Source organism: Erythranthe guttata, chromosome 4, assembly GCF_056151865.1.
Source record: "Erythranthe guttata isolate IM_541 chromosome 4, IM_541, whole genome shotgun sequence".
Classification (NCBI taxonomy): Eukaryota; Viridiplantae; Streptophyta; class Magnoliopsida; order Lamiales; family Phrymaceae; genus Erythranthe; species Erythranthe guttata.
The window spans coordinates 13,389,962-13,414,495 of record NC_142536.1 but is presented as its reverse complement, the minus strand read 5'-3'; the positions used below and the strand labels follow the sequence as shown (position 1 = coordinate 13,414,495).

General features: G+C 34.6%; 5 protein-coding genes across 9 annotated transcripts; 1 reads left to right on the top strand and 4 right to left on the bottom strand.

The window, feature by feature from the left end:
- Positions 1 to 119: 119 nt before the first annotated feature.
- LOC105973474 (disease resistance protein RFL1) lies at positions 120 to 1,971 on the bottom strand. The gene is made up of 2 exons (XM_012998502.2): positions 1,835 to 1,971; positions 120 to 1,556 (listed from the first exon to the last, which is right to left on the bottom strand). Exon 2 carries the CDS (start codon positions 1,529 to 1,531, stop codon positions 329 to 331), a length of 1,203 nt encoding a protein of 400 aa, XP_012853956.2. The 5' UTR covers positions 1,532 to 1,556; positions 1,835 to 1,971; the 3' UTR covers positions 120 to 328.
- A 3,892-nt stretch (positions 1,972 to 5,863) lies between these two features.
- Positions 5,864 to 9,269, bottom strand: LOC105973475 (disease resistance protein RFL1-like). Its single transcript, XM_088816908.1, has 2 exons — positions 8,985 to 9,269; positions 5,864 to 7,807 (listed from the first exon to the last, which is right to left on the bottom strand). The coding sequence occupies exon 2, from the start codon at positions 7,803 to 7,805 to the stop codon at positions 6,261 to 6,263; it is 1,545 nt and encodes a 514-aa protein (XP_088673034.1). The 5' UTR covers positions 7,806 to 7,807; positions 8,985 to 9,269; the 3' UTR covers positions 5,864 to 6,260.
- Positions 9,270 to 9,459: 190 nt separating this feature from the next.
- On the bottom strand, positions 9,460 to 13,808 carry LOC105973575 (uncharacterized). The gene is made up of 3 exons (XM_088816910.1): positions 13,595 to 13,808; positions 11,707 to 12,139; positions 9,460 to 10,299 (listed from the first exon to the last, which is right to left on the bottom strand). The coding sequence occupies exons 2-3, from the start codon at positions 12,102 to 12,104 to the stop codon at positions 9,606 to 9,608; spliced, it is 1,092 nt and encodes a 363-aa protein (XP_088673036.1). The 5' UTR covers positions 12,105 to 12,139; positions 13,595 to 13,808; the 3' UTR covers positions 9,460 to 9,605.
- Positions 13,809 to 19,426: 5,618 nt separating this feature from the next.
- LOC148771169 (putative E3 ubiquitin-protein ligase EDA40) lies at positions 19,427 to 20,092 on the top strand. Its single transcript, XM_088817523.1, has one exon. The coding sequence runs from the start codon at positions 19,427 to 19,429 to the stop codon at positions 20,090 to 20,092; it is 666 nt and encodes a 221-aa protein (XP_088673649.1).
- An 867-nt stretch (positions 20,093 to 20,959) lies between these two features.
- LOC105973443 (uncharacterized) lies at positions 20,960 to 24,375 on the bottom strand. 5 transcript variants are annotated; one of them, XM_088816900.1, is made up of 5 exons: positions 24,237 to 24,375; positions 23,072 to 23,221; positions 22,064 to 22,288; positions 21,408 to 21,534; positions 20,960 to 21,319 (listed from the first exon to the last, which is right to left on the bottom strand). In XM_088816900.1, the coding sequence occupies exons 3-5, from the start codon at positions 22,261 to 22,263 to the stop codon at positions 21,248 to 21,250; spliced, it is 399 nt and encodes a 132-aa protein (XP_088673026.1). In that variant the 5' UTR covers positions 22,264 to 22,288; positions 23,072 to 23,221; positions 24,237 to 24,375; the 3' UTR covers positions 20,960 to 21,247. The 5 variants fall into 5 exon arrangements, with proteins under 5 accessions (XP_088673026.1, XP_088673029.1, XP_088673024.1 ...); XM_088816903.1 differs by having other exon boundaries at positions 22,064 to 22,284; positions 24,237 to 24,369; XM_088816898.1 differs by lacking the exon at positions 24,237 to 24,375 and adding an exon at positions 24,054 to 24,102 and having other exon boundaries at positions 23,072 to 23,343.
- Positions 24,376 to 24,534: the final 159 nt, after the last annotated feature.

Genomic DNA, 24,534 nt, shown 5'->3' with positions numbered 1-24,534 from the left:
TTTGAGAGTATCTGGGGGTTATAGTTTGCTACTTGTTGTGGTTTCTTCTTCTCTATTCAAGATTGTTGAGTCAGGTGCTATTTCTTGTCGTACAAAAATCGAATAAAGTAAATTTGAAGTAGTGGTAGCTAGTAAAATCGAATGGTAAGATGTTTACCATTCATATACACACAAATACACACACCCACATTGGTGTGTGTAGATCAACGGTGAAAAATCACCCGATGTAGCATTCCTGATGTAGCATAGAAATAACCCAACAACCACAATGATTATTACTTTGCGCAATTAAATTTAATCCACTTCATTTTAACTAATCACTAACCAATTATCTAAAGTTCTCACTTTCCATCTCATCTCCTTCCCTCGTAAGAAGTTCCTCCATTTCCGCCAATTTATTCCTCCACTCTCGAATCTCCGTAGCACCCCTCATTTTCCGAGCCAACTCCATAATCCCACGTGGTGAACCCCCGTGGTATCTCACCACGCACTTCGCAATTTCCCGCACTTGCGGAGCAAGTGCACTAATCGCCTCTCGTCCGAATCTCTCTTCGAACAATTTCCAAGCCTCGTCATCTTCCAACACCGTCAATTCGAACATCTCTTGACAACCAATTATATTACACACTCTCCAAGATCGACTCGTAATTATCACTCGACAAAATCCACTTGCTCGAACAAGCGGAACTCCCGCACTCTCCAAATCTACATCTTCCCTCACATCATCCAATATGAGTACAACGACGCCTTTCTTTTGCATTAGCGCTCGATTCAATTCAACCGCTCTTTTGTCTTCGTCTTTCTTGTCCGTAAGTGTTAGCCCTATGGCTATGGCTATATCATCTTGGAGACCCTTTATGCTCAATTCTCGAGAAACTTTGACCCAATAAACGCAATCTTCAGCTCGTTCTAAAAGTATCCGATTATGGATATGCTTAGCCAAATTTGTCTTGCCCACTCCACTCACCCCGTAAATCCCGATAATCGGGACTTTTTCAACCACCAAGCATTCCCAAATCCTCCCGAAAATTTTCTCAACCGACTCACCGAAGAGCTCACTTGTCACCAATGGCTCCCCACTAGTTTCATTACAAGCATCGAATACAAGTCCATCAAAGTGTCGACTTTGCTCCACGAGCATTTCCACTTTCGCGTTCAATTTTTCGACGCTGCGAATACGCTTTACGATTTCTCCTCGTTGTATTCCGTTCTCTAACGCAAGAATACCCGTTTGATTTTCTTGCACCAACTGAAGCCATTTTTCCACTTCCCGTTTTCTTTTCTTTCGCCCTTGTTGCTCTTCGTTTTTGATTCGTGTCTCGATATCGGATGCCCTGTAGCTCAATGTTAATGAATTTTTTTTCAGATCTTGTAATTTGTTATCGAAATCGATGCACGCTCGCCCGGTTTCTACAGCATGATCTGCCGACTTATTTAGCCCAATGGTTACAACTTTATCGGCAAAATTCTTTGCTACCTCCATTGCCTTTGAGGAAACTGATTCTGCTACATTCTTTAGTGTTTCAAACATTATTTACTGTTTCTAACTTTCTTCCCTGCATAAATATTAAGCCCAAAAAAAAAAGAGAAAAAAAAAACGATTATGATTGGCTAAGACAATAATAACTGAAGGTGCTTTAATATTCAGACAAACTATGAAGAGGAAAAATACAGATTCAGTTACACCTGTTAATTGTTATCAACGGGTTCATTCAATTCAATTATTAAACTAAACAAAAAATCTATGTTGTTTCCGTAAACACAGCAGAACTCTGGATTGTGGTTTTTAGGGTTCAGAAAATAAAGATTTATGATTTATTCAGAATTGAATTACCTGGATATGATGCAAGTGTTGGGGGAAGCTTTGAGCTGTAAATTGTGCCTTCAAATTTGAGAAACTGAGATAGAATTATTATATATGAGTTGAAAATGGAGGGCATTTAATTATAAAGAAGAAGAAGAAAATACTACAATTTCCCGGAAGGAGACAAATTAAAAATGTCTGTTTCACTTTTTCATGTTGAAAATACTATTCCCTTTCCTGGAAGTAGACATGGGCATGGCCCAGTTTTGGGCCCGGAACCAGCCCGTTGACGGCTCAAACCGGCCTGTTGACCGGGTGAACCGGCCCGGACCCGTGAACCGGCCCATCCTACCTGGGATGGGCCCGGTTCTAAGAAATGGTGAACCGTGAACGGGTGAACCGGCCGTTATTTACTTTTTTTGAATCCCCTCCAAATTTTTCCTATAAATACCCTCATACCCCAACCCAATTTCTCACCAATTCACTCACAATTCTCTCTACTTATTCAATATCAAAGTTTAGTAAAGTTCAATTCTCTCTTTAGTTTTTGCATTCTCGAATTTCTTATCGGTTCTTAGTCAAAAAAAAAAAAAAAAAATTTCTTTTGCATTTTCGAATTTCTCTTCAATTGTTAGTAAAAAAAAAAATTTAAGTTAAATTAAGTTCAAGTATTTTCATTTATTTCGTTTTCCTTTTTCTATTTAAAAGTATTTCTTTTAATTTAATTATTCATCAAATATTTCAAAAAACAAAAAAAAAAAATTAAAAAAAAAATTCAAAATTTCCAGGCCGACCCGTGCATATTACCGGCCGGTTCAGGTTCCGGAAATGTGAACCGTGAACCGGCCTGTGGCCGTGTCTACCTAGAAGTAGACACGGCCACGGGCCGGGTTTGACCCGAACCCGACCCGAACGGGTCGGTTTCGGGTCCCGAAAGTAAATTGTGCCTTCAAATTTGAGAAACTGAGATAGAATTATTATATATGAGTTGAAAATGGAGGGCATTTAATTATAAAGAAGAAGAAGAAAATACTACAATTTCCCGGAAGGAGACAAATTAAAAATGTCTGTTTCACTTTTTCATGTTGAAAATACTATTCCCTTTCCTGGAAGTAGACATGGGCATGGCCCAGTTTTGGGCCCGGAACCGGCCCGTTGACGGCTCAAACCGGCCTGTTGACCGGGTGAACCGGCCCGGACCCGTGAACCGGCCCATCCTACCTGGGATGGGCCCGGTTCTAAGAAATGGTGAACCGTGAACGGGTGAACCGGCCGTTATTTACTTTTTTTGAATCCCCTCCAAATTTTTCCTATAAATACCCTCATACCCCAACCCAATTTCTCACCAATTCACTCACAATTCTCTCTACTTATTCAATATCAAAGTTTAGTAAAGTTCAATTCTCTCTTTAGTTTTTGCATTCTCGAATTTCTTATCGGTTCTTAGTCAAAAAAAAAAAAAAAAAAATTTCTTTTGCATTTTCGAATTTCTCTTCAATTGTTAGTAAAAAAAAAAATTTAAGTTAAATTAAGTTCAAGTATTTTCATTTATTTCGTTTTCCTTTTTCTATTTAAAAGTATTTCTTTTAATTTAATTATTCATCAAATATTTCAAAAAACAAAAAAAAAAAAATTAAAAAAAAAATTCAAAATTTCCAGGCCGACCCGTGCATATTACCGGCCGGTTCAGGTTCCGGAAATGTGAACCGGCCTGTGGCCGTGTCTACCTAGAAGTAGACACGGCCACGGGCCGGGTTTGACCCGAACCCGACCCGGACGGGTCGGTTTCGGGTCCCAACCCGAGGGCCCAACCCGGGAACCGAGTTTTAATACAGCTTTTTTATTCAAAAATGGGCCCAACCCGGGAACCGAGTTTTAATACAGCTTTTTTATTCAAAAATGGGCTAGAGGGATTCGATCTCAGGGCAAATTGGAAAGATTGGGCATATCTTTCCACTGGGCCAAACACAACATTTGATAATATTTAGGCAATAAATATATATAATATAAACTCCGGTAAAATGATTTAATTGGCATGTAAATATGTTAAATAAATTATTAATTTTCTTATTAATTATTAGTAAATATGTTTAATTAAATTATTAGCAAATGCAAACTTTAAATATATATATATATATATATATATATATATATATATAAAAGCACGGTTCAATACTTCAAAACATCCATTATTAATTACTATATCAACATAATCTCCACTATTGAAAAATATATAGGATTGAATCAATTCAATATTTATTCAAATGAGTATACTTAATACAAACTCACTTTTGTTATTAAAATCTATAGTGTGAAAAAATCGAATGAAAAATTAAATAATATGTTTATTTAAAAAAAAATAGATTATAACTCATTTCAATGAATTTAAATCGATTAACCTCAATTGTTGACAAGCACTTATTAATATTATTGAGTATTTTATCATAAGATAATTATTTAAAAATATAAATGATGTTTATTTTAACAAAATAGATTATATCTCAATTCAATTAATTTTCTTACTTTAAAAATAATATTATATATGACTACTATATTCAAAATATTATAATGTAATTTCTCTTTTAATAATTGGTTTAATTTGTAAAAATCGTAAGAATTAAATTGTAGATCATATGATTTAATCCTTTTTTTACATATACATTTTATTCAAATATTAGAATTGAATCGTAAGATTTAAATGGATTAAGCTCAAGTTCTTTCAATTTATTTTAATTTTTTTATTAGATTATATTTGTTAATAATTTAATTAAAATTCTTTAATAATTATGAATATGATAATTAATAATCCATTAAACATTATTTTTATAATCGTTTTACACTATCTGTTATTGTTATTTATATTTCTTGCAAGTAATTTCACAAACAATTTCCTTGTCTCACTGGTTTGGATTTGCATATACATGTGAAGGGAACTAGAGTTCGAACCCCATTCCAAACGGTTCGGACCCGGCCTGACCCGCACATAGGTGAGTGTTGGAATTTTTATTAAAAGAAAATTATTTTAGTGTGAATGAAAATTATTTTGTAAATGTGTCTAGACATCCATTTAAAATGAAAAGGTGTTGTGCGTTGTCAAATGAAATTTTTCATGGGATTGTCTTGTCATGTCACACCCTTTTAACATGTACAAACAAAACTCCCATTAATCATTATAAATATACAATTCAATTCCATAATTTTATTGAGGGAATTGCTTTTTGCGGTTTGAAAATTGCTATTTGCGGTTTCTAATAAAACCCCCCAAAAAAACTCTTTATTTCACTAGAACCCCAAAACTTTCCAAAAAAAACCAAAAACACCCCCCAAAACGCGTAAACGCCCATCTTGGGCGTTCGAACATTTTTTTGCGAAAAAAAAAGCCCTACAAATTGATTTGTAGGGCTTTTTAACATGAAATTGGTTCCGTAATCGACCTACCCAATGCATGTTACACATAAAAGAGTCGAAATTACATCAAAAAATCGAAGCCCAACCCTTCTTCAAGCTTGATTTCGAATTTTCGATTTTTTTTTTTTTTTTTTTTGCTATTTGCAGTTTTGGGGGGTTTTTTGATATTTTTAAAAGTTCTGGGGGGTTTTGTTATAAACCGCGAATAGCAATTTTGTGACCGCAAATAGCATTTTCTTTTTATTGAATGGAATTATTCTTTCTTTAGTCCGGAAATATTTTTTTGTAGAATATTTTCTTTCGTATTCGATTCGAGAGTTTGAGACATAAAGTAACGTTCGTATTTCGAGTTTAGCCCTTGTATCTTGAGAGACGATTGTCAAATAACCGTAAGCACTGTAGCAGGTCAATTTCGTCTTAAGGAAAGAGTTTACTCGGCTTGACAAATCTTTTCGTATTTTTTCACAAACTAATTTGTACAACCATTTTGCTAAATTCACTACCGTTTTATACACCGAGAACAACAATCTTAAGACGAAATTTTATGTAATTTAGTAAATTGAATTTTCTGCACACATTGGTAAATGAAATATGTGTAAACGAAATGGAGAAAAAGATGATCGGCCAAAAATCAAGAGTTACATAATCAAATTGGCCGGAAAAACAAAAGTTACAGGGAAATGAAAATATCCAATGAAATGGAACCACATGTATATCTTCGTACAAGAACATTCTGCTTCAAAGAAATACATGAAACAAAGAAAAAGAACTTTATACTAGTGAGAATCAAATCCGTACATAACTAGAAGATTACAGAATTGCAGTTATTTTCGATATATGAAAACTTTAAATCTATGACATTGATTAAGTAAGAATCATGCATCCATCTGTAAAGTACCAACGTGCCCAAGAATCGTGCAGAAAATCAGTGCATAAACGAGAAAGCGCATTAGCGAGAAAGACGTATCTTGAGGATTCCCATTTAGAAGCAACGTTGAGGAGAGCTTGGGACAAATTGGAGACGGAAATTCCTCTACGCCAACGTGCATCAACTACATTTTCCTAAAAAAAATTCGGCCATTTCATCTTCAACCGGAATTTCTTTGAAAGCGGGGTTTCCTGCATTTTCACCTTGAGTGATCTTCAAAGCCATGCCTCTTACTAGATTGTGCATCTTCACGCAATCCTCACCCTCCGTCTTTTCCAGTAAGCAAACATTCACTAATTTATCGAGTATCGAGTGGGCCTCATCGACTTGTTCGGTCTTGCACTTTGTTTTGTCCACCAAATCCTCGGAAATGAATTTTCTAACTAGTTCCTCTCTTTCAATTCGGTGACCTTTCGGATACAAAGAGCAATACAAGAAACAACGTTGTAGTGGTGTGTGACCGTTACTTGTTCCTCGCATTTGACGCTTCGGATCCAGTGCATCAAAACTATATCCAAGTACTTTAAGAACCTCGTCTCCCAATATTTCATCTTGTCCCATAATAACGCATTTCTCGAGTTTTGCCGACGCGTTCCTCCACGCGTGAATGGCATTCTCGCCCCTCATGCTCTTAGCTAGAGCGATTATCCCAAGAGGCAAACCGTCGCACAATTTCACCATGGACTTTGCAATTTCTTCCACTTTCGGATCCAATTTTGTTTTTCGCCCCAACGCTTGGGTGAATAACTCACATGCTTCATCCATATCTAGTGGCTTCACTCCAATAACTTGTTGGCAATCCATTTCATGACAAACTTTCATGGATCGAGTTGTGATAACCACCCGGCAACCCGCCAGACGTGACAAATCTCCGATCTTGTCCATGCTTATAAATTCCCACACGTCATCCAATATCAACACAATGTTTGTTGTTTTCTGGGACAAGGCGAGTTTCAATCTAGCCGCTCTTTTGTCTTCATCGAACTCATTCTCGAGATCCAAACCTACCGCATGGGCTATTCTATCTTGTAACGTCATTATACTGAACTTTCGAGAGACCGTGACCCAAATAACACATTCTTGACCGGATCTTTCTAGAAGCCGGTTGTGAATGTGCTTCATCAAAGCCGTCTTGCCCACACCACCCATACCGTAAATCCCGACACTTGCCACTCGATCTTCCACCAATAACTTCAATATTTTACTCAAAATGTCGCCATAGGTGTGACCTACAAGCTTAGTTTCGGCAAACGGCGCCTCCTTAGTCTGGTAAACATCGAGCACGAGTTCACCAAAATGTATACACTGCTGAACATGTGTGTCGAGTCTTTCGTTCAGCTTCTTCGCTCGATCCCCACCTAGGAAAATTTGAGCAAATCCTTGTGTTTGTACTTCACTGTGCAGTTCGCGAAGTTCACTTCTAATTAGTTCCACACCGGACAACCAGTTGGCAACTTCTCGTTTTCTTTTCTTTTTACCCAATAGCTCCGCATTCTTGATGTGATCCTCGAAATCCGATGCTTTAGCATGCAATAAGTAGACTTTTGCTTGCAGAGAGTTTAAAATGGACTTGAGTTCGACTATGGTCTTTATCTCGTCCCCTGCGTAACCTACGATCTTCTCCCCGACCGTTGTTACGATGGACGCCATAAGCTGGTTTAACATCGCTGCAGTTTCACCAAACAACATTTAATGTCAGGATTCATATAGCTTAGTATGATTTATTTTGGAGATTGGGGTATATTGGCTGACATGTACTATTTTCGTGAATAATTTGAATATATGTCGTGCTTGATATTGAGTACCGTACGGACACATAAAATTGGGGTATAAATTTTGTATGGGAAAAATTACACTTTTCGTCCTTCAAGTTTACCTCGATTTCACATTTGGTGCCCCCATGTTCACACACAAAAAAAAAATTATATTTAATCCCTCTTGTTTCAATAATTTAATATTTTTGGTCATTTTCTGTAACTACTAACGGAATCAAGCTTGTGTTTATCCCTGTCTTAACAGTAATAGAAAATTGGCGGACATGACCAAAAGTGTCAAATTGTTGAAATATGAGGGACCGAATGTGTATTTTGTGAACACGAGGGACTAAATGTGAAACCAGTGCAAATTTGAGGCATAAAAATTGTAATTTTCCCGTGTTGTATATGTGTGTGTCAAAATACATTTTACCAAACTACACTTACTTTTCTTTACAAACTCCAGTTTAAAATAGGGAAAAATACAGTTCTCGTCCTTCAAGTTTGCATCGATTTCACATTCGGTCCCCCATTTTTACAAAAAAACATATTTAGTCCATCATGTTTCAAATTCAACATTATTAGTCATTTCCATCAATTTTTCATTCCTCCAACAGAATCAAATGTGTTATCATCGTTGTCTTAACTGACGAACTAACGGTAAATTGACAGAAATGACCGAAAGTTAAATTATTGAAATATGAAGGACCAAATGTAAATCATTGAGGGATGAAAACTTTAATTTTCCCGTTTAAAAATATAATGTATATGAGGGTAATATACTCCTCCTTTCCTTTCCAACATAATGAACAACACTTGCAATGGAAAATCCGAGTTCGTTCAACAGAAAGGAGGAAACTCCCAATTCCTGTATCCAAACACCCATGAGATCTATCAAATCCAATTTTTTTTAATTCAAATTCTTTAATCCAATCTTCCTTTAAGTGAGCTTATTATGCCATTAATTAGAAGAAAAAAAAAAAGAACAGAAGGAACACAAATGGATAGGGAAAAAGAAGACAAAGTGCAAACTCAGAGAATATATTAATTAGAATTGGGAGAACAGAAATGGAAGAAATTATGGACTCACCTTAAATCTCGTTTATAGCTCTATTCCACAAGCACAGAGGATTTTAGAGTTTGGTTTTGATAGTTGACTTCCAAACACAAATTGCGGACTACATTCCAAGAGTGGTTAAAGTGGAGACAAAAATAATAATTTTGAGACACTTTTCCACTTTAATTATTTTAATATTTTCAAAACCAAACCCTCTCGATCAACTTTCAACACAATTTAACTCAAAAATTCAATAATTAACATAATGAAATTTCAAGATTTTGTGTAGATCCACATGAAATATTGCCATGTTTCTATGCATTGCTACACGAAATTTTGACGATATTTATGTTGTCCTTTTGATCTCGTGTGTAACAACACAAAAATCTACCTTTATTTCACGTAATATAACACGGAATTAATTCAGGTTTTCCTGGTGTTCCACACGAAAGAATACGATTTTTTTTTTCTCTTTAGTTATTCTTTATTTTAATTATATTTATCTGAGTAGATGAAGAAATATACATAAATGTTGATAGAGAAGATATGGATACGTTCGATTTACATGATTATAGTCTTTTAAGATCGTCCCATAATTCTAGCCCAACTATTACATATTAATTTCAAATTAAGTAGGTAAAGTCAAATACTTATTCAAGTTAGATTATTAGGCTGGTTGCAAACAGATCCTTCTGACCCTGCTTTATTCTCCAAGCTAAGAAGTCCACCTTCACTTACTTTTGCATCTTCAAGTAGTATTCTTCTTTTCTTGTGAACTGACAGCTCTGCATTCTTCGTTGGTTTCTCAATTACATTAACTTTTCTATATGCATCGACTAGAACTTCACTAAAATGTGTACTTTCCTCAACAAGTGTTTCTACTCTTTGATTCAGTTGTTCAATATTTTCCATATTTTCCTCTAATCCTTGAGACTTCACTTCGTTGTCCAGTTCAAGAAATTCAGTTTCGAGTTTCTGTACCTCCACCAACCAATTCGCAACTGTAACAGACGAGTCACCGGAAGTGATTGTGCTATCCAAATCGTGAGATGACAGTGGCGGTGGTGGTGGTGAAGAAGATTTCTCTTTATCATCATCAAAAGAGTTGATGAATGAAAAAAGTGTGTCATCTATTGTTGCGGCAGCGTCTATGATGACGGAAGAAGAATCCTCCGGTGTTGCGGCAACAACATCCATGTTTATTTGATCGGATGACTTGAGAAAATCGTTGCATGAGTGTTGACCAAAGCATGTTATCCTGAAAAGAGGTGGATCATCTTGAATCTTTTGCACTTGTTTCGTAGCTAGGCATCCTTCAACATATCTGCGGGCACACCTGAAGTAGTTTCTGCATTTCCTTTCTTCATTAATTAGCATTTACGTACACATAATATTAAGTGTAAATTACGGCCACCCTTGAGGTAAGGTATAATTACCAAAAAAACCCCTTTTGTTTGCATAATTACAATCACCCGCAAATATATATTGTCTTATACGTCCACTCTTATGAAATTTACCTAGGGATGCTCATTTGCCCGGTAAACCGATCGAATTGAACCGAACGAAAATTCGTACATGTCGATTACCGAACCGTTAATTCGGTTAAACTAAAGATCATTAAAAAAAATTAGAAAAAAATAACAAAAAAATAATATTTTTAATAAAAAATTGGTAATTCAGTTATTTATCGAACCAAAAACTATACGGTATGAAATTTTGGCATACCCCGCAATTTCTGTACAATTTTACCGAATAAACGCCCCTAAATTTATCAACAGGAGGGATTTTTTTTTAAAGATAATACATAGTTGGAGAAGGGTGCTTGTAACTATGCAAACATGAGTCGTTTTTTTTTCCTAATTTGACCTTACCTCAGGTGGTGGTCGTAATTTGCCATAATATTAAAGCTAGCTGTTATATTTGTATTATAAACTATATAAACCTACAATACAATCGAACAAGAATATGATTTTGAGCTAATAGCACAGACCCCCCTATGTTATTTTTAATTGGTGAAAAACACCTCGTATTAAAAATATTAGCAAGAAACCCCCTATATTGTGTTTTTCAAAGCACACCAACCCCTATTTCGAAATTGAATGTTGACTTATATGAAATGACTGAAATACCGTTACAAAATAAATATTAAAAACAGAAAACATAAAAAAAAATTCGAAAATTTGGCGGTGGAGGGTCAGGGTGTCTGGGAGGAGACGTGTGGTGGAAGGAAATGGTAGCGGCGGCGGCGTGAAGAAGAATTTTGTGGGAGACATGTTTTTTCTCTCTGTTTGGAGGTGGATGCTTGACGAGGTGATTGGCGGTGGTGATTTTTATGGGGGAAAAAATAATTTTGGGGAAGAAAGTAATTTTTCTCTCTCGTCTTCTTCTTTTTCCTTTTTTTCGTGTTATTTTTCTTTATTTAAGAAGTTTTAAAAATTGCAATTTGATCCAAAGTTTTGTATTATTTATATTTAAATCAAATAGGATTTTCCTTTTTCTTTTTACAAAAAAATCAGAGGGTATTTTCAAATTTTCAAGTAAAAAAACACACTCCTAGTCGCACGATTCGCGTACGATGAGTTGTTAAGGTTTTTTTTGGCTTTGACTTATTATCATAAGGGGGTCTTTGCTAATTATTTTAACACGATGGAGTTTTTAGCAATTAAAGATTACACAGGGGTAGATTTTGCAAAAAACCCATATGATTTTATCTAAAATTTCAAGAATATATATGGGACTAATACATTTAGTATACCTGGGGTGTTTGGAACCAAGGACGGTTTTTTGTCCAAATTTCTTCCATGCATGACCGTCGTCCTCAAGAAAAGCAGTGACCTTGCATTGTCCCGTATTCTTCCTACGCCATAATTTTGGAATCTTGATTTCCCGTTGAACAGCTGAGGCTTTAGCAATCAACGACTCCACGTTTCTTTGCAGAGAATCTAATGTGGACTTGAAATCCTTTATCCTCGACAAGGTGTTAGCTGCTTGTTGCACCAGCTGATTCTCTAAATTAACGAAAAACGAGTCTTCAATTTCAAGACAAGGTTGCAAGTCCTCCAGTGTAGTACTGTTAGTGTTGTGTGCATCGTAATCTGCCAACTGCTCCCCCGACATGGAGTAAGAGGATTCCATACTTGCCTTGTCCAGCATTTTAACACCTAAAAACAACTGCTCCCCCGACACACCTAACAAGAAATTCTTCATCAAATTAAATACAAAGCAGAAAAGAAAGATATTCAGCACTCACTCATTCATACATACATACATACTTTCAGTAAAATTATTTATATATCGTTTCTAATTTCATTGATTAAATTTAGCACAGGAGGCATTCGAAACCTCCTTCAAAGTTTACATGATGATACTAAGACGGAGAACACAATGTATTAAATGCTAACCCCAATACCCGAATCCTTCCGTCTGACTTGGCGACTATTGCCTAATAAACGTTATCATCTTTCCCTAAGAAGAAGGATTGGTTCATTGTGGGCACCAGGTCCGGGTACGCTACCTTAACAGGCCGTTGAGTTACCATGATTTACATTCCTCCATCAATCCTTGTCGGGCCAAGGGATGGAGGCCCTGGGGGCGAGGGAATTCGCCTTTTTGGTGCAAGGGTGTTGTTTGTTTGCTACTAATAAAAGTTATCAGTTACATCTGAACAAGTGGAGGGTCTTAGCCTAACCTCCAAAAGTTGTATGGGCTTTTGGTTCCAAAAAAAGGTTCATGGAGGTTGTTTGGATTGAGTTATTTAACAAGAGATTTCAAATCCATAGCTCTCATATTTAGTAGTTTTTTAAGCAATTACCCGGATTTCAAATTATTTCACATTTGGAATCATTTCAAATCATTCCAAATTTGGATTCATTTCGAATCCTTCAATCCAAGCGCAGTCTTAGGTCTTTAAGTTCTAAAGAAAGAGTTGAGATTGCTTAGGTTCAATATACGATCGGGTAGAATTAGTTCATACTAACACATCTAAGGAATATGATAGACTTGTAACAAAATAAGTCCATGTTTGTCAAACTTTTCAAAGAAAAATTTCCTAAATAATTTCAATATTTATATTTTTTTCCTTCGGACACAATCTGACAAATATTTTCCACTGAAAACAAACAAACACCACTTAATTTTCGAACTCTCTTAGTATTGTATATGTTTCAAACATGTTGACATGATTTGATTGAAGATTATAATTCAAATCAAACCAAAAGAAATACGATGGACATGTAGATCTATTTTCTCAAAAATGTTTGTTTACCCATTTTCAAATTAATTTAAAATTCAATTCTCTCAGTTTTATTTACATCCAAGTCCCTTTTACCGATTTAAATTTGTTATCCAAACACAACATCATTTTAAATTCCCTCATTTCATAAAACACACACACACGCGCACATATATATATATATATATATATATATATATATATATATATATATATATATTAAAGACCTGCAATTATATATATATGTACTGGGTAAATCCGGCAAACAAATTTCAGGTATACTTTTCATTCAAGCAAAATTGCACAAAGTACAAAACAAATATTGATAATATATGAATGAATAAGAAGGAAAGAGAAGATAAATGCATAGATGAAGAACATGGAGCAGCGATGAAAGAAGGAATTGACTCACCTGCAGAAATCTCCTTAATTTATATATAATAATAGCTATTCCTCAAAATAATGAATGTTTGGTTTTGTATTCTGATCAATCTCTGATGGTGGTTGAACATTGACTTCATAAATCAAATGTGTAAGTTGACCAAATAGTTATTAGGTGGGACTACGTTAATCCAATTAATGGAGGATGCACGAAACTGCTTAGAAACTCACGACCAATTAGAGTTATTTTATTATATTATTTTTTTAAATTGAATTTTTAAAAGCTATCTAGTCATATCTTGTCTTTTATATATAAAATTATATAAATGTAAGAAACACTAAAAGTGACATATTTGTAATCTATATCTTATATATATAAAAGAAAGAAACGCTGGGCAACCCTAAAAAATCCTAATGGTATTTCTGTAATTAAATATTTTTAATATTTTTTTCTCTACTAATTTCTAAGTATAATTTTTAAAAATTATCAAAATTAAAACTAAATCATGAAGAACCCTATCTAAAGGTACTTTTGTAATTATTTATTTTCAATATTTTTTGTCTACTACTTTACTAACTATAATTTTCAACAATTATCAATCTCCTATTTTTCATCACTATATCTCAAATCTTTAGAGATAAAGATAGAAATTTTATTAATCTATATATTTGGATTATAAATCTTAATATGTCAGATTTAAAAAAAAATATAATGTTATATAAAATATGAATAATAATACATTATTAAATTTTACTATGTTAGTATACTACATTTTCTTATTATGTATTAAATTTTCAATTGATTATTTTTTTTCACTTTTGGTTCGATATAGTTCCTCGAGATACAATGAATCGAAAAACAGAGGATGAAAATAGGATCGTATTGTCGAACAGGCCTGCACAACGTATTTTTCCAATCAGAAGAATATACAATAGATGCTGAAATGGTGAAATACCATATATATACGTCAAATTACTAGTACAATGAGATTGCTAGAGAAATACCTCAGTCATAACTGTAGAACTAGTTCCTCCATTGACAAATTCGTTGTAAGGAAAATGAAGCACAGTTTGAGCACACATGTTAGGGTCGACCGGAATATTCTCTCTGAATTTAACCTTCTGAAGTTCTTCAAAAGATTAGGTGTTTTTCAAGTCAACAGAATCTTTTCTCATCTTTAGAGAAGATGGTCCCCATATATAATCCGTTTGAGCAACAATCCCAGCACTCGACTTATCATTAGACTCAATTTCCAACATTAAATTATATATTTCCTTATCAACTTCACTACACGTCGCCCCATATGAAGACAAAAGCAGATAGACCAATTCTCTACAATTTATACCCTCCTCATCTCCAACATTTGCTTCTTCTCTTTGCTGCACGTAGATCTGAAAAAGTACTCTGACAAGCTTAATAAGTTCCAGCAAATTTAGATCTGGCTCACTTGTTGATTTCTTGTTTTTGAAGTACAAGGAATCTAGATTAGTACAAGGAATAACGAGAGATGTCATAATGCTACGCATAGGTGTGAAAACCAGCCCAAACTGAGTCGAATCGAGCGATTGGTTAGCAGAATGAATGGACTGTGCAAACTTCGAATGAGCGAGCAAAAGCTGGATTACTGAAATGCATGAAAATTTCCCACGAGATAAAGAAGTTAGAACAGTTCGCAGCATCTTCAGAGTCACGGAATCTTCGAACCTATAGAGAAGAAACGATTTCACGAGCTGTTCTGTGAAGGGAAGAGAATCCAATTTGATAAGACAATTTTGAATCTCTGTAGTCAATTCCGACACATTGTGCATTACAAAGAATTCCAAAAACCTAAACAACGAAAGATTCTCCCCATCAATATTCCCCGAGTAGGCATTATTTTCTGGAAACTTCTTCACAATCAACATCCAGGTACTGATCAACATTCTAAGAAACTGGATTCTTGACTTCTCTAAAGGCGGAGATTCACTTCCATTACAGTCGAAAAATAATAGTATCCTACAAAAGTTGATATACGCAACAACTTTGTTCACAAACTCTAAAGGCTGTTTAAGCGAACGAAGTCCAGTCTCACCACAACAGCAGTCAAAAATATCATCTGCATTAGAGGGGCACACTTGATTAAATAGACTCAACCTCCAATCAAGCTTCGATATATCTTCGTTCGATGCCAGATGATCTCGTGCAATAAGGATTGCCTTTCCTAGAAGACTGTCTGAGAAAAGATTTGAAAATTCTTCTCTTGATGCAGTCAAGAGTTTATCAAGTCTAATCTCGAAAATACTACTAGAGACAAAGATCTTCCACTTAGAGAAACCACCAAAGAGTAAACGACCGTACACCGAAAGTATAACTTGAAATGGCTTGGAGGACTGTCCCTCAAATCTTTAGAGATAAAGATAGAAATTTTATTAATCTATATATTTGGATTATAAATCTTAATATGTCAGATTTAAAAAAAAATATAATGTTATATAAAATATGAATAATAATACATTATTAAATTTTACTATGTTAGTATACTACATTTTCTTATTATGTATTAAATTTTCAATTGATTATTTTTTTTCACTTTTGAAATAATATCCCGTGCATCGCACGGGGAAAAAATGCTAGTATAATATAAAAAGAGGATCTATGCCCTCAATGATTGACATGTGGCAAATGATGATGTCATTTATCAAAATTGCTTAGTTGGAGTTCAATTGATGAGGTGGATTCTTCAATTGATTAGGTGGCATTTTTGTTTAGGTATGTTTTTAAGTTCTTTCCAATTTTACATTTACACAATCATTTAATAATTAACACATATTTATATATAATATTTCATGAATTCAATATCCTATCATTTCTAAAAATATTATATTTTTTATAATTTTAATTTTATGAACTATATTTTTCGCCTGTTATTTTTTAAAAATTCAGAACACTCGATTTTTTAACATGTATTCAATTTTGTATATCATATTTTACACACTATTTTTTTAGCGAAATAATCATAATTATATTTACTTATTTATACACGGTTAATTAATTGTTTTTATCTCACGTTTTAATTTAATGTTTCAAAATATATTTTTCGAATGTCTTTTTTTTTAAAAAATAGAACACTCATTTTTTTATGATATATATTTTCAAATTTAGTTTTTTTAATAATAATAAATAATACTAATAATTATTATATTTACAAATCATTAATAATTCAAATGAATATGCCAATAAATTAATTAATCACCGTACATGGATTTTTTTTTTGTTTAAATATTTTGCCAACTGAATGTATATGTATTAATTTATTTTTATAAATATTAATAACTAAACAACATTTAAATTTTGAAATTTAACTTTTCGAATTTCAAAATTTTAATTTCGAATGTTTTTTTTTACCATCAATTGTCAATCAATTCCCCAATTTTATGTCATATAATTTGATTTCTTACCTATTTAAGTTGATTGGTTTTGATTAATATGGTTAATTCATGGAAAATATCTAATGAACAATAATTAGTTAAGATTATAACATTAAATGTGTATTTCCATAATAACATACTATTTACTTTTTTATTATATAAAACCCAAGTATAAATACCCCTTATTCCAATCCATTTCACTCACTCATACTCTCCACCCGAATTTTACACTCGCATAAAAATAAAAAATAAATAGGTCATGCTCGAAATGGCTGCAAAGAGAAAATGTTGTATTTTTTTTATTTTTTTTTTTATTTTTGTTGTTCATATATTCATAGTTTTACATGTTTTTTATTTCATTATTTTGATATAATGAATGTGTCTAATGGTTATTTACACATATACATGTATTTAGTCTAACATGTTATTTGTTGTTTGTTTATGTTATTTTCGTAGATATTATGGATAACATCGACCTATGTGCTATGTGTGACGACATCGATTGCGTCAAAGTAGTAGAAATAATTTCGTGAATCTCATATGAATTGTGCGAGAAAAAATACTCATTTTTTTTTCATTCCTTAAAAGACCATCATCGAAGTGATAAATGTAAAAGATAATATGCAATTAACAATTTTCTATTCTTTATATATGTCTGTAATTATTTTTAATATTGTTTCATCAAGCTCATTTAGTATATGGTTATATATGCAATTTCGCTATTTAAAATTTCATATATTTCATTTTTTAATTTGTGTAAAGTTGGATCATTTGTTCGTTTTTTTTTTGTTTTGGAAACTTGTTGTTTTCGTCTTTTTTTCTTGATCTGTTTTACTTAACTACATTGAAATGTTGAGTACTAATATCATCACTAATAGTAATTCATTATAGTAATTATATTGTTTTATAATTTTACATTAATTTATTTTATTAATGCATTAACATATTAATGGAATGGTAATATGTCAATTATGTAATAAAATGTAGTATCTGAGTTGTTCGTTTTAGATACTCAATCTTAGGAAATTATACATATATTAATGGAATAGTAATATGTCAATTAATGGAATGAAATATATTTAAATTGTCATAAATAATTTAATATTTGGTATATATAGAAGTAATATATTTCAATATTATTCCGTTAAGTATTTAATGAATTATTTAGTTAATAAAATGCATTATTAACTAGATTTTTATTTTTTTATTACATTTACTTAAGAATTAATTATTTTGATAGTTTTTAATTATATAAATTACTTTATTTATTTAATTTTCCTCGCATCTTTCATTATGATGTTTTTTTTTATATTTTCGATAATGTTGTAACATATATATTTTCTTTGTCCACCGGAGATTCCTCGTTTTTCAATTGTTCCGACTAAGGAGTCTCTCACTGGCTGCAGTCCTAAAGATTCGATGACTCGTTCCACTACAAGTACCTTGTCTGCTTTCGGTAAATCTGCCGACAATCTATCGAGAAGAAAAATGGAACTAATTTGTTAGCACAATAAGATTGAGGTATTAGCCAAGATAAAGATTATTGCAATCTTGTCTCGATAGTATAGTTTGGGCCTTGTTTGGTTCCTAAGATTAGCCTAAGATAAAGATTAAATAGTCTAATGAAAACCCAAATATATTGGACCATGGAACCGAATTAGCGAAGATATAAAGCCATTTTTTCCACAATTGCGGGCCAGCCCGAAAAGTTATTCCTAACCAGTTATTTAATTAATCGTTGCTAATCTTACACAACCAAACGAGGCCTTAAAAACTTAGTAGACATCCAAGAAAAGGGTCAAACACACATTCTCACTAAACCAAGAAAAGGGTACATTCTTCCCAAATTCCGGCCCGGCCCGAAAAATCAGTGGACTAACCAAATACTTCAAATAAAGCTCAATTCGTTAAATTAATCATGAGTTATCAAGCCAACCAAACAAGACCTACGTAGATTGTACGAAAAATCCAAGGCATATCGATAAATTGTTCATACCTGCAATTGGCACTGAACCAAATATTCTCTTCGACAGTTAGATTCCCATGCACGACATCATCCTGCGGTACAAATCCAACAATCTTCTTATACGACCTAACGGACTCCACTTTCCCGTTTATAAGAATTAATCCACTTATCAAACACCCGACCGTTTTTCCAGCCAATGCCGAAAGAAGAGTCGTTTTTCCAGCGCCAGAGGGTCCCATCAAAGCCGTTATTCTCCCCGGTCTAATTTCCCCTGTTACAGATCTCAAAAGACACTTCTTTTTCTGCTTCAAAGTTACCGGAGGGACCTTCTCGTTCATCGAGACCGAAGGGATAATCCAAGACGCCTTCGCGCAGTGCATTGGTGGACTATTGAGCGTTGTGGTTAAGGATCTTCGTTTGGGGATCGAGTGCGTGGGCCCCACGGTTTATATAGGATCTTTAAAAGCAGGGAGTTATCACAACCGGGTGATGCCCGATCGACGGACGGGATCGATTGATGTTGGAGATCTTTACGCGGATGAGGAGAGAGACTTTTTGGTTTCCGTAAATGTCCCTGTCGAAGAAACGTCGATCTTGAAGGTGAGTTGTGTGTACACCGACCCTGTGACGAAAGAGTTTGTGAAATTGGAAGGTGAGGAAGTTAGAATCGAGAGAAACAATGATGTGGCAAAAATATCGATCGAAGTGGACAGGCAACAGAACAGAATTCGGGCGGCAGAAGCTATGGCGACGGCACGAGCCCTGGCGGAGAACGGGGATCTGGCGGGGGCGGTGTCGGCGCTCGAGAGCTTCCGGAAGGTTCTATCAGAGACCGCTTCGGCGAGGTCAGGCGACAGGCTGTGCGCGTCGCTCGAGGCGGAGGTGAAGGAGATGGAGGAGCGAATGGCGAGCCGACATGTGTACGAGGCGTCGGGGAGGGCTTATATATTGTCGGGGCTTAGCTCGCACTCGTGGCAACGAGCGACAGCTAGAGGAGATTCGACGGATGGATCGAGCCTTGTTCAAGCCTATCAAACACCGTCGATGGTTGAGATGGTGACTCGTTCGCAGGCTTCCTTGTTAGGTAGCCCGTCGGGTCAAAGGCTTCTTAGGCCTATGTGGTCGTCGTTCGGTTCACAACCGAAGCCGAGGTAGTGGTTTGTCGGTTTTATTGTCGTTCGTCGCCTTCTTTTTTATCGTCTAATTTTGGTGGAGAAATAAATTATGTAAAAGATGGGGGGTATATTGGGAAAGGAATGTGGGGAAAGTTTTAGCTAGTGGTTTTTTTGTAATTTGTGTGATTGTTTGGGGGTGATGTAGATAATGGTATATGGTTTTTTTGGGACAAAAGGGGTATTATTGGACTGTAATTGTTGGGATACTGTCTAATGTACTGTCCACTTCTTATTATGAGAAATTGCAATCCAGTCCCCACTTCTAATTGAACCGTGCTTAAGAGCTTGATTTTAATTTTTCAAGAGCTCATAAATTGGCTTATTATTATTTTATTATTTATTATGAAATATTTTTAATAACACTTAAAATTAATAAAACCAAACTTACCTAGATATTATGAAAACAGGGTTGTTAAAAATAAAATAAAATAGTAACAGTAATTTTTTATTTCTATATTGAAAGAAATAACAAAAGGAAAAATACAGTTTTCATCCCTCAAGTTTGCACCAGTTTCATATTTAGTCCCCCATGTTCACATAAAACAGATTTGGTCCCTCATATTTCAAAAATTCTACACTTTTAGTCATTTCCGTCAATTTTCCTTTAAAACTAACGGAATCAAGCGTGTGTCCATCGCTACCGTAACTGACAGACTAAGAAAAAATTGACTGAAATGACGAAAAGTGTCAAATTATTGAAACATGAGGGACCAAATGTGAAATCAGTGTAAACTTAAATGATGAAAACTGAAAATTTCCAATAACAAAATATAATATATATATAAAAATATTTAAATTTAGAAAATGAAACTAGCACATGAGGATGTTCACCGGTGAGAATGAGCTCTGAAAAAAAACAGCCTCGAGCGAGCTCGACTCAACACTCTTACTGATATTTCAAGTTCTTCGACATTTTGGAAACGGAATTGAAACAAAATATCACCATTTTGTTTGAGTGAAAACAAGTACAGATTGACCAAATGTGTAATCAATTTCTTGTTACAACAGCCAAAATTGAATAACTAATGTTTCAAGCTACTCACGAAACCGAAAACCAATGCAAGAAATGCATATGAGATGAGCTTATTCTCTCTATATGTCACAAAGAAACAAGTAAGAGACGTAAATCTTAGCTTCATTTACCTTCATTCAGCTTGGGAATTTTCTTGTATTCGTAATTTTCTATGTCGACCTTTCGTTGCAGAGCCTGCAAAAAATGAACGTCTCTTCGGTATGAACAAAATCACTAAATATTCTATGTTAATACACGAGCAATAATAGTAGGGCTTGATTACCTTAAGCTCTTCCTCGAGAGAAATATTTTTCGGTTTGTAGGCATCCACGGGTCCTGTTCTGGACAGTGCTTTTCTTGTCTCGATAATCTCCCACTCTTGATCATCCTTCACTTTTGCAATATCCTTGCTAAATTTTCGATATTTCACTCCATCAGATTAAATAGAAAAAAATCAAAGGCACGTGAGAATAAAATAGTAAAATACCAGATAAATTATTTAATCCCGTTTTCCTATGCCATCAAAACGGAACTAAAATCAAAGGAGCAATCATTGAATACATGATCCAAAGAGTTGAACAAATCCTTGTAAAACTCAAAAAAAATCCAAAACATGCAACCGTAAAAACAATTATGATGCAATGCAACGGCAATTCCTACATACTGCAATTTGGAGCACTCGATTCATGGGCATAAACAAAGTCAAAGAATGATGATTTGGAGAACTCAATTCATGGGCATAAACAAAGCCAAAGAATGATGTCCAAATAATCTTCCGGAAAAAAAAATGACTTCTTGGATAGATCATGTCCGTTTGTTTCTACACAGATACAATCTTTACGCAGCTTAAAATTAAATATGCCTCAGAGATAATATATCCGAAGCGGAGAGAATAAAACACAACTTTCTCGAAAGATAATAAATTTTCAAACATCTAACCTTCCTTGAAGTAGATGGCCAAGTCCTAGAGCTCCAAACACAGTGAGTGAAATCATCGGAAGACCGTATCTAATAAACGGAGATCTTCTGCCCCAACGTTTGAACTTTGGAGCCGAAGACTGCCAGCTGGCGGTGGACGATGCTGATTGGTTATCGACCTTCTTGGGCGGCTGAACTGCTGCCATATGAACGCTCGTCATTTTTTCCTCAGACCATAGAAACTACCTACATCACAAAGTCCAACAATATTTCTATGTAGAAGTGAACGGTGTATATTTCTTACACTAATACGAGATCAAATTCGCAAGCTATATAACATGATTTCGGTTCAAACCTTTTGTCGCATAATCAAGCTAAATAAACAAATTACTAGTTAACAAATTCTCTCATCAATAAACGGGGCAGACGTTTTAGCTTAACTGGACACATAGAAACCAAAATAACTATTTACGATAGGAATAAAAACCAAGGTTTGGTACTTTCATTACAAATGTGGAGTTGCTAAATTCTTATAAAGTTGATAATTAATCCGTCCGCTCGACTATGTATATAATGCCTAAGATTAAATTACATTTTTCTGTACAACAGAGACAAAGAAAAATAAATAAAGAAAAATACAGGTGATGTAAATCAAATTAGGGCAATAGTTTCAATCCAACTGCCATGGCAGTCAAGCAAAATCTGTACCGAAACTGTGTGAAAATATGTGCCGAATGTTTCTGCGTAAATCGATGATCGAATTTTTCGTTGAGAATCTGAAACGAATATGAGTTCGAAAATTTGCACCGGATTTGATATGAAAATCTGCATCTATCGTCTTCTTCACACAATTGCTCTGTTTTTTTTTTTACGGATTTCCACCATTTTCTATGTTTTAGGTTTTGGAATTCGATTTAAACACAAATAAATCAAAAATCATGAACAATTTTCAATTTCCAAAGGTAAAAATATAAATCTCGATTTTCAAACCAAACCTATTTATTTCGATTGGAAATTTAATTTGCTTACAGTAGTTCTTGTTTTAGCCGGACGACGATTTGATGACGGCTGAAGGCGGCGTACGGCGGAGGACGGTAACTTGCGGCGGACGATGTGCTTCAGCTTAGTTTTCCAAGTCGGACTTTCAGTGGAATGTTGCAATGTTTCTTGCGTGCTTTCCTTCAGGCGCGTTTGCCAACTTTCTTAGCTTTTGATTCTCTAAAATAAATGGGAAAATTACAGAGTTCGTCCCTCAAGTTTGCATCAAGTGATCACTATTTCAAATCCCAACTTTTGCTTACCTGAATACCAAAAAAATAACATGATTTCGGTTCAAACCTTTTGTCGGATAATCAAGCTAAATAAACAAATTACTAGTTAACAAATTCTCTCATCAATAAACGGGGCAGACGTTTTAGCTTAACTGGACACATAGAAACCAAAATAACTATTTACGATAGGAATAAAAACCAAGGTTTGGTACTTTCATTACAAATGTGGAGTTGCTAAATTCTTATAAAGTTGATAATTAATCCGTCCGCTCGACTATGTATATAATGCCTAAGATTAAATTACATTTTTCTGTACAACAGAGACAAAGAAAAATAAATAAAGAAAAATACAGGTGATGTAAATCAAATTAGGGCAATAGTTTCAATCCAACTGCCATGGCATTCAAGCAAAATCTGTACCGAAACTGTGTGAAAATATGTGCCGAATGTTTCTGCGTAAATCGATGATCGAATTTTTCGTTGAGAATCTGAAACGAATATGAGTTCGAAAATTTGCACCGGATTTGATATGAAAATCTGCATCTATCGTCTTCTTCACACAATTGCTCTGTTTTTTTTTTTACGGATTTCCACCATTTTCTATGTTTTAGGTTTTGGAATTGATTTAAACACAAATAAATCAAAAATCATGAACAATTTTCAATTTCCAAAGGTAAAAATATAAATCTCGATTTTCAAACCAAACCTATTTATTTCGATTGGAAATTTAATTTGCTTACAGTAGTTCTTGTTTTAGCCGGACGACGATTTGATGACGGCTGAAGAAAGTTGGCAAACGCGTTTGCCAACTTTCTTCAGCCGTCATCAAATCGTCGTCCGGCTAAAACAAGAACTACTGTAAGCAAATCAATTGAATGAAGATTAAATTTGAATCAATTAAATTAGATTTATTCTAAAAATACCCGATAGAGAGAGCGGCTTTGCTGGTGGTCGTCGGAGAGCCGGGAGGCCTGGTTGCGATGGTGGTGGTTGGAGAATCGGGAGGCGCAAGTGGTGGTGGTCGTCGGAGAATTGGGAGGCGCTGCTGGTGGTGGTGGTGGTCGTCGGAGAGCCGAGATGCGCTAGTGGTGATGGTCGTCGGAGAACCGAGAGGCAGTGGTGGTGGTGGTCGTCGGAGAAGGCGCTGGTGGTGGTGGGGGAGAAAGAACGGTCGGATTGCTGAGAGAGAGAGTCGGGAAATTAGGGTTTCGAAGTAATTTC

Coding starts and splice junctions, on each gene's coding strand:
- LOC105973474 (XM_012998502.2), bottom strand. CDS start 1,531: ATGTTTGAAACACTAAAGAATGTAGCAGAATCAGTTTCCTCAAAGGCA.
- LOC105973475 (XM_088816908.1), bottom strand. CDS start 7,805: ATGTTAAACCAGCTTATGGCGTCCATCGTAACAACGGTCGGGGAGAAG.
- LOC105973575 (XM_088816910.1), bottom strand. CDS start 12,104: ATGCTGGACAAGGCAAGTATGGAATCCTCTTACTCCATGTCGGGGGAG. Junction 10,300..11,706: donor CTTGGTTCCAAACACCCCAG/GTATACTAAATG, acceptor AAGGAAATGCAG/AAACTACTTCAGGTGTGCCC.
- LOC148771169 (XM_088817523.1), top strand. CDS start 19,427: ATGCCCGATCGACGGACGGGATCGATTGATGTTGGAGATCTTTACGCG.
- LOC105973443 (XM_088816900.1), bottom strand. CDS start 22,263: ATGACGAGCGTTCATATGGCAGCAGTTCAGCCGCCCAAGAAGGTCGAT. Junction 21,535..22,063: donor GGCCATCTACTTCAAGGAAG/GTTAGATGTTTG, acceptor TCGAAAATTTAG/CAAGGATATTGCAAAAGTGA. Junction 21,320..21,407: donor CTCTCGAGGAAGAGCTTAAG/GTAATCAAGCCC, acceptor CATTTTTTGCAG/GCTCTGCAACGAAAGGTCGA.